This window comes from Phlebotomus papatasi, chromosome 1 (assembly GCF_024763615.1).
Source record: "Phlebotomus papatasi isolate M1 chromosome 1, Ppap_2.1, whole genome shotgun sequence".
NCBI classification, from domain to species: Eukaryota; Metazoa; Arthropoda; class Insecta; order Diptera; family Psychodidae; genus Phlebotomus; species Phlebotomus papatasi.
The window spans coordinates 100,232,483-100,247,508 of NC_077222.1; the positions used below are offsets into that span (position 1 = coordinate 100,232,483).

Here is a 15,026-nt window from a genome sequence, read left to right on the forward strand (position 1 = left end):
TCCTGCAAAAATTATAGACTCGTTCCCGGTTAATTCAACTCTGCAAGAGAATAGGGGAAGTGCTCATAATTTTGTACAGTCTGCTTATAAGCATCGAAGTTCCAAGTTTGAAGTGCGATATTTTCTATACTAATTGACATTTCTTGTTACTCTCTTTTCAGAAGGGTTGTTTAGAAACTTAGCAAGCTATTTATCGTCTTATTTTTATTAAAATTAGTTTTAATACGTTTGAAAATGAATTGATAAGTAGAAGTGACCTTGGCTCTTTATTTTGGACAACTTGTTTATTAATTTGTCCAACTTGGCTGTAAATTTGGACAGCTAATCCGCCTCAATAGGATGCCCATTGTTCTTCATTTGATGAACCAATCTTACCAAGTCCTCGTCCTGTTCATGTAAGGGAAACGTAGAATGTCACAAGAAGCCCGGAAACTTTCCATATCATTCATTAAAGTGAGTTGACTTCGGTAGGGGAAACTGGGGTACCACCAAACACTTTTGAAAGATGCGATTTTGACTGAATTTCCTAAGAAAACTGTGAATTTTAGAAAAATGTTGCCTACCCCATGTTATAGTCTTAGGTATAGGCTGCATATTAATGTATACAAGGATTATGTGAAGCACTTCAATTTTCCGTAAAAAGGAAAATTGTATCACCATGCATTTTTCGCTTTTTTCCAACCACCCGGGGTACCAATAAACACTTCCTGGGGCACCAAAAAACACCTCATTTTCTCACTCATTGAAGTTATTTTGGGCATTCACGACAACTCTTAATTATAAAGAAGGTATTGAAAATGTAAAAAATTCTCAAAAAAGCACTGCAAAATTTAGAATGAGTGACCAAAATACCAAAAAACTAAAGCACTGCACACCGAACATATTTTTCAATGGATTTTTCATTATTTTGTCAACATTCGACTTCTGAATGGAAAGCAGCGCCACTAAAATCGTGGCAAACACTACACCTAAAGTTCAAATTTACGCGCTCTTCTCATTATTTGTAATAAAATCGAGAAATCATTCATCAATCCTTGATTAAAATCATTTAAGAATCATTAAGAATCATTTAATGCAAAATTGGATTCTTAAAACTATATTTCTCCTGAGTCTTGAATGAAAATCCCATGAATGGATATAAATTTCTGAAATCGGACAAAGAGGGAGATGAAGAGTAAGAAAGATAAGAGGAAAAATTTTGCCATTCAAGCTACGCTCGCGACATCTGCAATTGTGAGAAATTTGCCTGTTTGTTGGTGCCCCAAACTCTGTGTTATGATGGATTTTATATTCTTTTAAAAAAAATGTGAACATTAATTTCTTTAGTAGATACATAAATATTATCCCAAAACATGTAGGAAAGTACTGGTGTAGTGAAATTTGATGTAACTTATTTCAGTTTTATTTTCCAGGTAGATATATAAATGACTAAAATTATCAAAATCTCACAATTTTGCGAAAAAAAGATTTTTATTTCTAAACTACTTGAACTATGTGGATCATTCTTTCTCTGGACAAGCATCCTTATAGTATCTATGATTTCATGTAAGTCTCATTCTCTGAAATCTTATACATATTTAAAAAATCGCAGTGTTTGGTGGTACCCCTGTTTGGTGGTGCCCCAGTTTCCCCTACTACAAGTACGTGCGGATTCGCTCATTCCCTGACCTTTCCGGGAGCCTTTCAGGACATTTCTCGCTACATCTCTTTCGTAGAGATGATGCTCCTTTGTTTCTCCAGGCATTTGTCCAACCTAGTCATCACAAAAGCTAAAACTTCACGAAATTTCGTGAGAAAAACACCTGTCCAAAATAAGAATCATCACCTCACTGGTGAATGTCTTAAAAAAATTCCCATTTTTCACACGAAAAATATAATTCACAAGGCAAATCTCACTTCAGGTCAAATGTACAAATCATCAGTAACGTGAATCAACACAATATTCAATGAATATTCAATAATATCACTCAAAAACAGCGAACAAACTTTGTTAGTACTTCACCAAAACTAAATAAGACTGAAGTAAGCCACGAAGTTCTGTCATATTTCTCGTAAGCAATTGCTCACACCGAATTTTCAACAAAGCAATTTCAACTCAAATCATATTAAAATTTTAACGTATTTAGTGTTAAAATCTTCCAAAAAGAACAAATATTTAGATAGAATTCATTTTTCATCAAATATTGGAATAAAAATCCATCATTTTAATCAATTTATTTTTAGTGTCCAATGTTATCCTCAAAGTGTCCAAAATAAGAAACTGGACAAAATTATGAGCCTTTCCCCTATAGGAATATACAGTAGAGTAGACTCTCGCAAATTCGGCTCTTTTAAGATCGGGCTACTTTTTAATTCGGGCAGCGGTTACATTTGAAAAGAGTTTGTTGACATTTTTCAAGTTCAATTATGATTATCAAATGAAGCAAATATGCTCAAATTTTCCATGATTTGTCTTAGTTTTGATGTGATTTTCCGTTATTGAGGGATTTTCATGCAATTTACGATATATATGAGTGTGTAAACTCAATATCTATATGCACATGAATAAAAAATCGTTGCGTGTTTCAAAAACTTTGTCGCCCTGATTTCTGTATAATTCGGCTGACATTTCGGTTCCATATGCCCGAATTTGAGAGAGTCTACTGTAATATGATTTATTGTTAAAGGCATAGAATTTGTTGAAGTTAATATAATAGAATAGTATTGAAGGAACATCAGAGAAAAATTGTTTTAATTCAGACTCCATGAAAAACATTCTTCACATAACCTCAAATTCTACACTTTGAATTCAACCGTCGTTCATGAGGAGTTCAAAGGACAATGGGCAAAAGTGTATGCGACCATCAATGAGACCAGGGGCATAGGAACGAAATTTGCTCACAGGGAGGGGGGGGGGGGCAATTTTTTTTACTTTTCAAATTTTTGAAAATACAGTAGACTCTCGCAAATTCGGCTCTTTTAAGATCGGGCTACTTTTTTTGAAAAAGTTTGTTGTCATTTTTCTAGTTTGATTATGATTATCAAATGAATCAAATACAGTAGAGCAGAGGAGTGCAAGAAATCGTTTCAAACCGAATTAGTGTCAAATGAAAATTTGGGTGCAATTTGATTGTATCGTTTTTACACTGTAAGAGTAGAGTCTCGCTATAGTCCATATTTGGTTTCAAATTTGACACTTGGGTCGCACTATAGTCCATGTAATTTTTTTTAAAATTATCAACGACTTTTAGTATTGAAATTGCTCGACGGCTTCCACTTTCTTTGCGATTGTGGTATACTTGTCCTTGCTCTCTTCATTTTGGATCACAATTATCACCACTGCTCAATAAAGTTTTCCAAAAAATAATTATGACAACATTTCATGTCGCGTACTAAAAACCATAACCTAACTTAAAATCAGTGTTTTGAAATCAACGGTCGATAAATTGTGGACTATAGAGCGATGACCTATAGCGAGACTCTACTGTAGATACAGCGTATAACTTCAGTATACATTTAAATTTGTATATCTTTCAAGTAAATACATAGTATATAGAGTATATACAGTAGACTCCCTCTCAATCATATGGGGCAAAATGTCATCCGGTTTAGCCATAGAATTGAGCGTCAAAGAGGCCATTTACATCGTCGCATTAGATTGAGATTGGATTGTCCCAAAATCCGAATCCAATCTTGTCTGTTTATATCGTACTGTTGAGATTGAATTGGATTTTTAGCGGAATGATATTTTTGTGAGGTTAAAAATAATATTTTCAACTTCAACCTTGGATTGTTGAGTTATTTTAAGAGTTTCCACGCAAAATTGATTGGTGATGAGGAGTATCACAAAATACTTTATCGTGAAAAGGCAGTTGAAAAGGAAGTTGAAGCAGAGGAAATATAAGAAAAGGATCAAGTAATATTTACTGATATCTAAAATGTGATGAATTTTGATAAAACGATATATTCTTTATAGATTATTTCTCTTCGAATATTTTAAGCTCTTTCTCTTGAGCTATCGAAGCAGGAGGACTAGAACAGTGTGGGCTTATCCCAGGACCGATGCTGCGTGGATTAGGCTCAGAGATGAAGCACCAGAGGAAGAATTTAAAGCTGCGTTTCGGATGTCCCGAGTTTCCTTTAATAAGTTAGTTCAACTTCTTCTGGAGGATTTGCGACATTTACCAAATTTTATAGCTACTCGTGTTCCTGTATCCCCTGAGAAACAAGTTGCGCTCACCCTCTATAAGTTGGCTAGCTGTGCAGAATACAGGGTCGTTGGAGACGTATTTGGTGTGCATAAGAGCACGGTGTGCCGTTATTTTCACCGAGTAGTAAAATGCATTAACAGGAAACTAATGAGAAGAGTCATTCGTATGCCAGATGAAGATCGATGTAGGAGATCAACGGAAGAATTTAAGAACATGTGTGGCTTACCGCAAATCATAGCAGCAGTTGATGGAAGTCACATTCCGATTTTACCACCAGAAGAAGGACGCAAAGATTTTATGAATCGAAAAAACTACGGCTCAATCATACTTCAAGGAACAGTAGACCACAATATTAAGTTTATACACGTGAGCGTAAAGTTTCCAGGATCATGCCATGATGCGTTTGCTTTCAAAAATTCATCTCTCTTTCTAAGACATGATGAACTTATTCCGGAAAGTAATTTTCAATTGAATAATGTAAATATTCCATATATTATAGTTGGAGATCCAGCGTATCCCCTTCTTCCATGGCTAATGAAGGACTTTTACGGTTTAAATCTACCAGCGGATAAGGACCAATTTAACAAATTTTTAAACAAAGCAAGGGTTACAGTAGAAATTGCATTTGGTCGATTGAAGGGAAGATGGAGAATTCTCTTAAAAAGGAGCGACATAATTTACACATTTATGCCTCAGGTAGTTGCAGCTTGCTGCACATTACACAATTTCGTCGAAGATGAAAATGATGAATTTCAAGTTGATTGGATTCCTACTCCTAGAGAATTAGAAGATTTTCCTGAACCACCAAGATATCAATCTCACGAGAGGGATTCCTTGGATGGAACAACTATTCGAAACACTTTGCTGAATTATCTTATTCAAACATTTAATTCATCTAACTAATTTATATTTACCAGTGGATTACATTACTTCAAGTATTTTCCAAAAAAATGTATTGAAATATCGAAATACAAATTAATGTAGTACAGATTTTTTTACTGTTTTCCGTTTTTTTTTCTTTAATTGTTTGCAAAGGTCAAATATATTTCAGATAATTGCAGAATTCTAAAGAAACCTTTACGAAACATTTAGGTATATCAAAAAATGGTTTTTAAACGGATGACTGCAGATTCGCTATTTATTTCTCGAGGAACTTACGGAGAAGTTCCCTATCCTTTTCATTTTCTTTCTCCTCCCTTTCAGCCTCTTTTTCGAACAACTCCTTTTGTGCAGCAAGAAAAACTTTGGTAGCAGCCATTAGGTCACTCTCCTTCTTTCTTTTCTTCAATTTAGAAGAGCTTGATGATGTCTGAGGAGTTGCTACATCATCAACATCTTCTGGATTCTGCACGATGTCTTTTCCTAAAAAAAAAACATTACTACGTAAGGCTTTATTTATAAAAAGAAAGAATTACCAGTGCTCTCCTCCTCGGTGCTTTCACAGCCATGCAGTTGATGAAAAACTTCCCTCGGCCTATTGAGGAAAATAAGGTCCAATTCTTGTTGGAACTCGTGCTCACGACGGGGATTGCCAGACGTGTTGTTCCAGCTGGTGATTCGGTTGTACTCTTGCTTAAGATTCTTAAATTTAATTTCAATCTGCTTAACATCACGTTGATATCCTTGTTTAAGGAACTCTTTTTCAACTTCCGCAAACACTTCTTGGTTGCGGAATTTTTTGGAGTCCATCATCGCCACAATCTCCTTCTCATGCACAATTTGGAGAAGGAGCTTCGTCTCCTTGGTTTGCCACTTCTTTTTACCCTTTTCGTCGCCCATATCTTCGCGTACAACACAAAAAGACCTGAATATTTTATTTTGTACTTAGCTTCTTCACCATAATAACACAAAATTAAGGTTAGGTTAAACGTCAAATGTACTCCGAATTTCGCTTCGCGCGCTCCGAAAATTTTTGGGACATTTGGGACAAGTTGAATCCAATCCAATTCGATACGAGGGGTCGTATTGGATTTGCCGTTTACACCGAAAAAAATTAAACAAATCTCAATCTAATGCGACGATGTAAATGGCCTCAAAGCCTTTGTAAATTCCAGAAAAAGCGCTCAATTATAAAGAATCACGATAAAATAGGAAGAACTACAGCAAATTTGACCATATTAGCTTCATAATTAAACGTGAAAACTGTCAAGGGGTCTCGGTAGCTCAATGGGCAAAGTGTTGGCTTTGTGACGCAGAGGCCCTCGGTTCGATCCTTGATCGAAGCGCGTCCGGTGAATAATTGGAAAACAGTTTTTCACCGTCCTTAAAAAAAACCTACAAACTGAACGCAAAAATATCAAGAAGGAAGTATGATAAAAGATAAGGGAGCAAAAAAAGGATTTGTGATGGAGCAAAAAGAAAAATGATAAGGAGAGATGAGTAAATAAGAGTGAGCGAAATGGCTATATGGACCTGATTGAGTCTGACAGCCAAAAACATAAAAAGGAGAGAGAGAGAGAGAGAAAACTGTCAACAAAATTTGTCGCCCGATTGAAAAAGAGCCGATTGAGTGAGAGTCTACTGTACATAGTAAGTACGGAAAATTAGTATTTTCCTCACATAAATACACTGCATACTCGGTACGACCTGTGAAGTCAGTACGAATAGCCGGCCGGGTATACACTGAGTTTCTACATAGTAGATAAGCCGGCCGGGTAGGAAAATTTACTGGGACCTTTTTTTTTTGGGTTTTTGACATCTGTCACATCTGTCAGGTCAGTCTTAGCCCGATATCGAAAGACAACAGGGGTGTCAAATTCCTTTTCTTTCGGAAGTTGCAGCACCAAAAGTAGCGTATTCAAGGTATTACTTGCTCTCTTGCTCAATCTTTTTAGTCGACAAATGGATACATCAAAATCGTGAGATTCTTCAAATTTTTAAACTTATATAAGCGTACAATCAAATATGACAGACACATCATCCGAAAGTACCACATCCGAAAGTACCACATCCGAAAGTATCACATCCGAAAGTATCACTACCATGGCGGATGAGAAGAGGAAATCCGCCGTAAAATTTGGTGATGCTCCCGACATCAAATTCATCTTTCCACGTGACAGCGGAGCTATTCTACTAGCGGAAAAATATCGACTTGCAGACAAAAGTGAGGTATTTCGAAAGCTATTTGGTTCATCATCCGGTGGCCAGGAACATGGAGAACAAATTTCTATCACAGATATATCGTATGAAATGTTCCGCATAATGATTAGGCATATCTACAATAAAGTTGTGGAAATCAGTGAGCAAAACTTTCTGGAAATTCTCTATGCATCCAGGAAGTACTTTGTCGAAACATTAACTTACATGGTGATAAAATTTGTGATGAAATTCATCAATGAAGAAAATTTGGCAAAATACTTTGAGTCCATTGATAAGTTTCAAATCAAAATGCTCAATGATCATATGAAGAAAGTATGTAAGGCATCCCCTTTGACAATTATAAAGAGTCTTACATGTTCTGAAGCCCACAAGCGTATTCTCGAAATAATACTGGAATCATCAGATTTGCCATGTTCAGAATTCGAATTGTATTCAGCGATTGTGAAAATGCTGAAAAGTGAGAGAGGAAATGGAATATTGTCTAATGAAGATTTGCAGAAGAAACTGGGAAAACTGGTTTACCTGATAAGATTTCCTACAATGTCCATCAAAGAACTGATTTTGTGCGGAAAAAAACCATCCCTGTTGACTTCTCAGCAAATCGTGGACCTTCTACTTTGGGTACAAGAGAACACTTACTCAAATTCTCTCCAGTTTTTCTCCAATGTCCCAAGAAAGTCGTCAAATAAAAGCTCTCCAAAAGATCGTTGTTAAAAATGCTACAGCTGCAGCATGTGCAAAACTTTCGAGAGTTGCGGAGGAGTATGATCGGTATACAGATTATGGTCAAGATAAGAATTTAAAAAAACCAGAGCCTGATAAACGCAAGAAATACACGTGAGAGGATCACTTGAAAAATGCCTATGTCCAGAAATATGAAGTCAATGAATGGAACAAATAACTTGAATAAATATTTTGAAATAGGAAAAACATACATTTTTATTTTATTAATGCTGTAAATCTTAATTTAAAATATCAATTAGGGAGAAAAAAGTAAAACCAATAATAAAATCAGCTTATTGTTGGTAGGACTGAGACTCTCATGGCATATTCTAGGACAAGGTTGAACAGAACAGGCGACAAGGCATCCGAACTAGGACCAACTGAATTTTAAGGATAAAGAATCGCAGAAATTTCTGAATCAAAAAGGAATTTCTGTTGCTTTAAATAGACTTTTATTTCTTTTTAAATGTTTAAATTCATAACTGAATAGAGATAAATATAATTAAAACAGAAATATAATAATTACACATAATTATAGTGGCTGGATTAACATCAAAAGTTCCTCCTTGATGTAATTTCCAGGAGGAACCAACTCTGGATCATCGTAGGAAAAGATCAGCAAAATATTTGGGACAAGTCTCAAATCGTACAGAGACTTCTCAAAGTCATCTTCTTCGAACTTGTGTCCCGTTGGACCCACCAAATGAAATTCTGCACTCTCGTGCTTCATGCAAGACTGCACAAATTCATGAACTTGCAAGAACTTTTCATACACATTGAATGTGCCCTGAAAGCCAACATAAACCGCATTTTAGCCTTACAACATTCAAACGATCCAAACCAAAAAAGATCAACTCCTTTCTCACCTGCAAATAAACGCCATCGGGAAATCGAACACGAATAAGGGTATACCTGTAGCGATTAATAATCCTGAGTTCTTCCCTCTCTCGCATGACTTTGGTCTTGAGAACGAGTGAACTCTCTAGGGCTTCGGTTTTCAGTTGTTGCTCTCGCTTCAGCTCTTCCAAGCTTATGCGAAAGAAATCCTGCGGCAGTTCATTCTTTTTGGCCTGAGACGGCAACAGCACCTGAATATTTCGATCAATCTCCAAATTGATCTTCTCAGCACACATCAGAGCATCCAGCAGCACCTGAAGTTGCTCCGTGCCATCTTGGCCCTTCGAGAAGAACACCATAAACGTCTCACCGTCTATTGTCTGTTCCTCGAATCCAGCTGCATGGAGAAACTCAAGAGCCCCCTCTACATGACGCACTTTCTCGCTGAAAATGCGATTGGACATGCGAATTTTCATATACTTCTCCTCATCCGGATGATTTATAATATTCTCCAGATACTTGGTCAGTGTCTCTACGCAGGCATCAGCCTGAAAATAGCCCAAAAGAAAATTGCTCCTATCGCATTTTTGCTAATGAAATGAATTAAATGGCAAAGGTAGAAAAATGTCCCAGCTTTATGGGATGTTCGAACGGATGACCTAAATTACATATATTAATATAAGGTCATTTAGAGGTCGAATATAATATAATATAATATAATATAATAGGTTTGAATATAGTGTACAATGGAGCCGTCAATATGGTGTTTTGAATTTCGTGAACTTTGATCCCTCACCTCTCCGGTTCTATGGTAACCACAGCGAACCCACGTCACTTTTTGGAAACTTCGTAGCCTCTAGACTACAACACTCTAAAATTTGATCAACTTCCATAATGGCGTTTTTGAGAAAAATGAGTTTGAATTTTTACGCTACCGTAGCGCCACTAATGGTGAACTTTTGAACTATTATCTGGAAGTGCTCATTGAGACGAAACTTTAGACAAAAATTTAGGTCAGTGGTTGTTTTTCCAGCCAGCACAGTAAAGTAGTTTCGTTCTCTACAATCTCTCTGTGGCAGTATCCGTTATATTCGAACCATGTCGGTTCCTTCCAGCCAGCCACTGAGTGTATGGAGGTGACAGGTAGCGACACGAAGTGGCGTACCAGGAGCTCACAAAGAAGAATTGGGAGGAAGGAATTGGGGCGCTTCAGGTCAAAATGTTAATTAGAACCACAGATATAGGCCGGTCAATTTTCAACTTTGACCTTTACCGCTCGGGTCAAGGGAGTCCGGTCCAAGCGAGTTAAGTTTTTTTTTATTTGACAGATATAAAGTACAGCTATAAAATACTAAAATTCAGGCCGATCCATTCAATAACGCCGAAGATAATAATTAACTTAGAAAATTGGGAAAAAATTCTTTTCAGTAATAGCGCTCCTGACGGTGGTTTTACGAACTTTCTCAATTTTGTGGTATTTCGCGAGGCCTTTTGAAAACGCCTTCTTTAAACAAATTCTAACAATTAGGACCAGAGCTAGAGGCATTTTAGGGAAAAAAAAATGAATTTTGACTCTTACGAACTAGAGTCAGGGGGATCGGGGGCTTAAGCTTTTCTTAAATCGAATGAGCCCGATCCATGCCATAAAAGCTGCAGTCAAGGAGACGGAAACTATCAGGGGGGTGACATTAGCTCTCAAAAATGCGACCGATTTTAGTGTAATTTTTCTCTGTTTTCGTACACATTTCACGAGATATCTCCAAAACTACGTACGTTGCCAATTTGGGGTTTTTTTTGGTATTTTGCATTTATATTTTTTGCTAATTCATTCTATAGTGGCAGAAAACAGCTAATAAACCCAAAAGTTTTTTCGGCGCGCTAGAAACATATGGGAAACATAGGAAATGTCATGCCCCTGGAAACTATAGTTAACTCTTTCCGGACCGTAGCATTATGCTGCAAGCCAATTTCACCATTTTTTAACCCTTTAAGGACGACTGGGTCACCCGTGACCCATAGAGAAAATAATTTTTCCTGACTACCTGAAATTATTTCTTTCTAATGTTTTTACCAAATCACAAAGTAGAAAGATGTAGGAATCTAGGATATTTTTTGCAAATCTCCAACTACTTGCTATATAAAAAATATTTAAGCTCAAAAATGATGAATTCTCAAATTTTCACATTGGTGCTTGAATTTCAATATTTTTAATATTTCTAATTTTTTTTAAGGAAAAACCTCTTGGGACTAGAAACTATAAAAACTATACATAATATTTCTCAACAAAGTAAAAATTATAGTTTATTGGTATTTTCAGGAAAGCATCATAATTTTCATGGGTCATATATGACCCAATCGTCCCTAAAGGTAAAAAACACTGAATCTGCCACTAGTGGATTTTCGAAGATTTGAGGTTAGACTGTTACATGCTTTTGTTTTTATGTGCGCAAAATAGTTAATTATTCGTGTAATATTGTGTGATATATCAATTAGCTGAGATTTCCCAGTGCAATACTGACTGAAGAAGGTAATATTTTGATAATTTATAAGATACTTCCGCGTATATGTTATAAATTCATAACTTTTTACTCTTGTACATGACTTCAAAAATGTAAAAAAAATTTCATGATCAATGAACCCGAAATCATCCACATATTATGCTCGGAAGATAGCAATGATGCCGACAATCTTGTCCTGAACGAAAGCGACATAATATATTTGGAACAAGACGTCGATGAAGTGGACTTTGAAGTCTTCATCGAAAACGCATCAACTCCGGAAGAACTCCCAGATCCACAGCAATGTGCAACTGTACGTCTGAAAGTCCCAGGGACAAGAAACATTGCAGCTACCCATTACCATCAAACATAAGACCAATTGTATTTGTGAGGCATGCGACATTTATCTCTGTGTTACCTTACCAGTAATGTGAAATTTGTTTCGATGAATATCATAAAAATTAAAAATGAAGTAAACAATAATACATTTTTTTTCATAAAAATTATTGTTTTTGTGTACAAGTCTTCAAGAGTCTTTGAGACCAAAAATTGAATGAGATTTTTTAAAATTAATTTTTGATCGTTTTAATTTTTACTCGTACTCTAAATATTTTTTTTTATTATTACAAATATATTCAAGTTATTTATCTTTCAAAAATAACAGAGCAAACGAGTAAACTAGTCGTCTGGAAAATTTTGTGCTTTTTTACCTTTAAGGACGATTGGGTCATATATGACCCATGGTTTTCCAGGACTCCTAGGGATGAGAAAATTTCTTTTTAACCGTAAATCTCTTATTTAGGCTAAAATATCGAGGGAAACTTGATTTCATTGAATTTTGCTCAGCGGAAAGCTTCTCGTCCTTAAAGGGTTAATCAAAAATATCTAAGCTCAGGAATTAATTGAGGTCCTACAAAAAAATATCTTACATTTGGACATCCTTATAGTTTGTAATCATTTACAAGAATCGGATTTTTATCAATTCTGAATATTTATAAAACACTGTTTTTCATAGTATATTCATATGCTTCTTTGGGTACTCAGAGTCCCAAAAGAGACGAAAGACTTAAATCCAGACAAACTTGTGATAATTGAGATTTTTGCAAGAAAATTTTGGACAAAGTTTGAGCCCGATCAGAGGACATGCAATTTTGATCGGTTACAATAAACCACTAAAAAGAATTTTCAACTGAAGCTTGAAAATCTTGATAATAAATTCATTTAACAAATAAATTAACCATGACTTTAATTGAAAAAAAAAAAAAACAATTTGGAATTAGGAAAAACTCCATACCTTGTCCTTTGTGTTGCAATTGTGAATGATGAGACAGGCAGAGAGTCCGCTGTCTTCATTGTTCAATTGATCGTAGAGGAATTCCTTAATCTTTGTTCTCCATTCACTTTTTGGGAGAACTTCATCACTGACCAGTGGGCACCTGAAGTAAACTCCCTGCACAGCCAGATTCCTCCTTTCGTCCGGAATCGCCTCACTCTGCGGCGCCTTTGCGCTCTCCTCTTTCGCTCGACGTTCAGCCTCCAACTCCCGTCGCACTTGCGCCTGAATGGCTGCCAAGGACGTGTTGAATTCCTTCGTGTCTTTTTTGGTGCACCTCGCCATGGCAGCTGCAGCTGCATTCCTGGCTTCTTGTCCCAGTTCCTTTCTCGCTGGCTTCACATAAACCTCCTTTCCGGTCTTCTTCTGGGACGTCGTTGGCTGTGGATCAGTGGCATTGAGTTTCCTTCCCGGACCAGCGAGCTTGAATTTTGCTTCTTCCTTCTTCCTCGCAAAGAACTGAGCCAATTTCTTGGGCATCTTGATGGAACTTTCTAGATTCTAGGGGTATGTTCCTTGGGAAGTTTCAGACGAGCCACAGACAGCTTCAATTCCTCAATCTCCTTGACAGTACCTGGAACAGGACAGGATTGCATCAGCTGGGTGGGATAAATTTAGGGCTTCTCGCGTGACTTACTTGGTTTGATGAATCTATCTGAGATGACACTGCCGTACTTAAGCCAGTAGAAAATAACAAGACTGGAGGTGATGAGGGACAAGGTCAGGAAGGATTTCAACAAAACCAATTGGAAATCCGTGAAAGGGACGAAGTCTACTGTCAAATTTTCGTAGGAATACGACAGGATCAATTGATAGAGTCCTCTCGTGAAATTCAATGAGGATTCCAGATGTTCGGACAACAAAGTAATATTTAAAATTGTCTCAAGAGACATTTGGACCTGTAGCAAGGTGGAAACTGCACATTAAATTTACAGGAAAAATTGCAATCACACGCAATAATTTATTTTCTTCTTCATAAAGAAAAGATGACAAAAAACTGTTATACAATTCCTACAGTAGACACAAAAATTATAGAGTCAGTGATTTAAATCTAACGTCCCGGGATTACTAGGTAAGGAACATGATGGCATGGACCTAGTTTTAACGCTAAGTACTTAAATAAGCTCTTTGTAAAAGCGCTCACTTAATTCAAAACATTAAAATTAAATAGTAGGTGAGATTATTAAGAATCTCACAATACATCCGTTTAAATACAGTAGAGTCTCTTAAATTCGAACGCTCGGGGGGTATTTTTGACATTTCTCACCTCCCAAATTCGAACGATTTTTTCAAAACTAACGAAATTTGTGTGAGATTAAATTGTACTTTGAATCAAATTCCCGTACTTTCTCGCAAGCCTTAGTGGTAAAATACTTCCTTTTCATTTTACACGATCATAATGTATGTAAACATTCAGGAAGAAGCACATAAATATGATTTTCATTCACCAAGAATACGAACTTTCTAACATAACCTCACAATTTACGTTTTGAATCCAAACGGCGTTCGAATTTGAGAGATTCAGATTTGAGAGACTCTACTGTAAATACACCACCTGAGGGGCAATTCACGAAATATCCAGACAAAATTGACTGAACGCGGCGAATATGGCGGAGACGGTATGGCGAAAAGCAAATAACCCTAAATACAGTAGACTTTCGCTTATCCGTGGACTTTTTTTCCGGGTGACATAAAAAAAATCCGTGAGACAGTTGAATTTTCAAAATTTTAATGACACATCCCGTCTGACCAAGTAAGCGTGGATTATAGCCTAAATTAACTCCTATCTTTCACACCTTACCTTTAAGAAGGTCCCATACAAAATACCCCTTACCAAATATACGTGAAGGACACTGTTTTGCGTTCATGGTGGTGAGCAGCAGAACTAAAAAAAAATATGTTGCCAGCCGTGTTGCTTAGCTGTCAGAAGAATGGGATATTTTCCAAAAGATTTTATTTGTTTTGAAAATTTGCACAAAGTTTGTGAGTGATTTTGTGCGATTTGAGTGATTTTATTAATAATAATAAATATGCGGCGGTGCGTTTCGTTTAGAGAAGAGTGTCGTCATTACAATAAACAAGTTTGCAACCGTGAAATACGTGTTTTTCTTACCTTTTCGTGAGTATTTTTTATGAGACAATTTTTTTTATACAATTGTTTTTGTTTTTCTAAAGTGTTTAATCGTTTATACTGGTTAATTAAAATATATAACTATCTTTGTATCTTCTATCGTTTGTATAAAATTCTAAAATGAAATCAGGATGTGCAATTGACAGTTTCATTTCACCGCCATTGATGTACTTGGCAAAATCCAGTTCTTAATTCGGGCGCACCACTCGGATCTT

The 15,026-nt window shown here is 36.3% G+C and overlaps 3 protein-coding genes across 3 annotated transcripts; 1 reads left to right on the forward strand and 2 right to left on the reverse strand.

Annotated features, from left to right (window-relative positions):
- Positions 1 to 6,887: 6,887 nt before the first annotated feature.
- Positions 6,888 to 8,209, forward strand: LOC129810077 (BTB/POZ domain-containing protein 3-like). The gene is made up of 2 exons (XM_055860328.1): positions 6,888 to 6,992; positions 7,102 to 8,209. The coding sequence occupies exon 2, from the start codon at positions 7,173 to 7,175 to the stop codon at positions 8,001 to 8,003; it is 831 nt and encodes a 276-aa protein (XP_055716303.1). The 5' UTR covers positions 6,888 to 6,992; positions 7,102 to 7,172; the 3' UTR covers positions 8,004 to 8,209.
- Positions 8,210 to 8,441: 232 nt separating this feature from the next.
- Positions 8,442 to 13,160, reverse strand: LOC129810071 (UBX domain-containing protein 6). The gene is made up of 3 exons (XM_055860319.1): positions 12,642 to 13,160; positions 8,879 to 9,397; positions 8,442 to 8,799 (listed from the first exon to the last, which is right to left on the reverse strand). The coding sequence occupies exons 1-3, from the start codon at positions 13,158 to 13,160 to the stop codon at positions 8,545 to 8,547; spliced, it is 1,293 nt and encodes a 430-aa protein (XP_055716294.1). The 3' UTR covers positions 8,442 to 8,544.
- A 14-nt stretch (positions 13,161 to 13,174) lies between these two features.
- On the reverse strand, positions 13,175 to 13,683 carry LOC129810083 (uncharacterized). Its single transcript, XM_055860340.1, has 2 exons — positions 13,318 to 13,683; positions 13,175 to 13,254 (listed from the first exon to the last, which is right to left on the reverse strand). The coding sequence occupies exons 1-2, from the start codon at positions 13,571 to 13,573 to the stop codon at positions 13,175 to 13,177; spliced, it is 336 nt and encodes a 111-aa protein (XP_055716315.1). The 5' UTR covers positions 13,574 to 13,683.
- Between the last annotated feature and the right edge of the window lie 1,343 nt (positions 13,684 to 15,026).

Coding starts and splice junctions, on each gene's coding strand:
- LOC129810071 (XM_055860319.1), bottom strand. CDS start 13,160: ATGCCCAAGAAATTGGCTCAGTTCTTTGCGAGGAAGAAGGAAGAAGCA. Junction 9,398..12,641: donor ATTGCAACACAAAGGACAAG/GTATGGAGTTTT, acceptor GGCTATTTTCAG/GCTGATGCCTGCGTAGAGAC. Junction 8,800..8,878: donor CCGATGGCGTTTATTTGCAG/GTGAGAAAGGAG, acceptor GTTGGCTTTCAG/GGCACATTCAATGTGTATGA.
- LOC129810083 (XM_055860340.1), bottom strand. CDS start 13,573: ATGTCTCTTGAGACAATTTTAAATATTACTTTGTTGTCCGAACATCTG. Junction 13,255..13,317: donor AGATAGATTCATCAAACCAA/GTAAGTCACGCG, acceptor GTCCTGTTCCAG/GTACTGTCAAGGAGATTGAG.
- LOC129810077 (XM_055860328.1), top strand. CDS start 7,173: ATGGCGGATGAGAAGAGGAAATCCGCCGTAAAATTTGGTGATGCTCCC.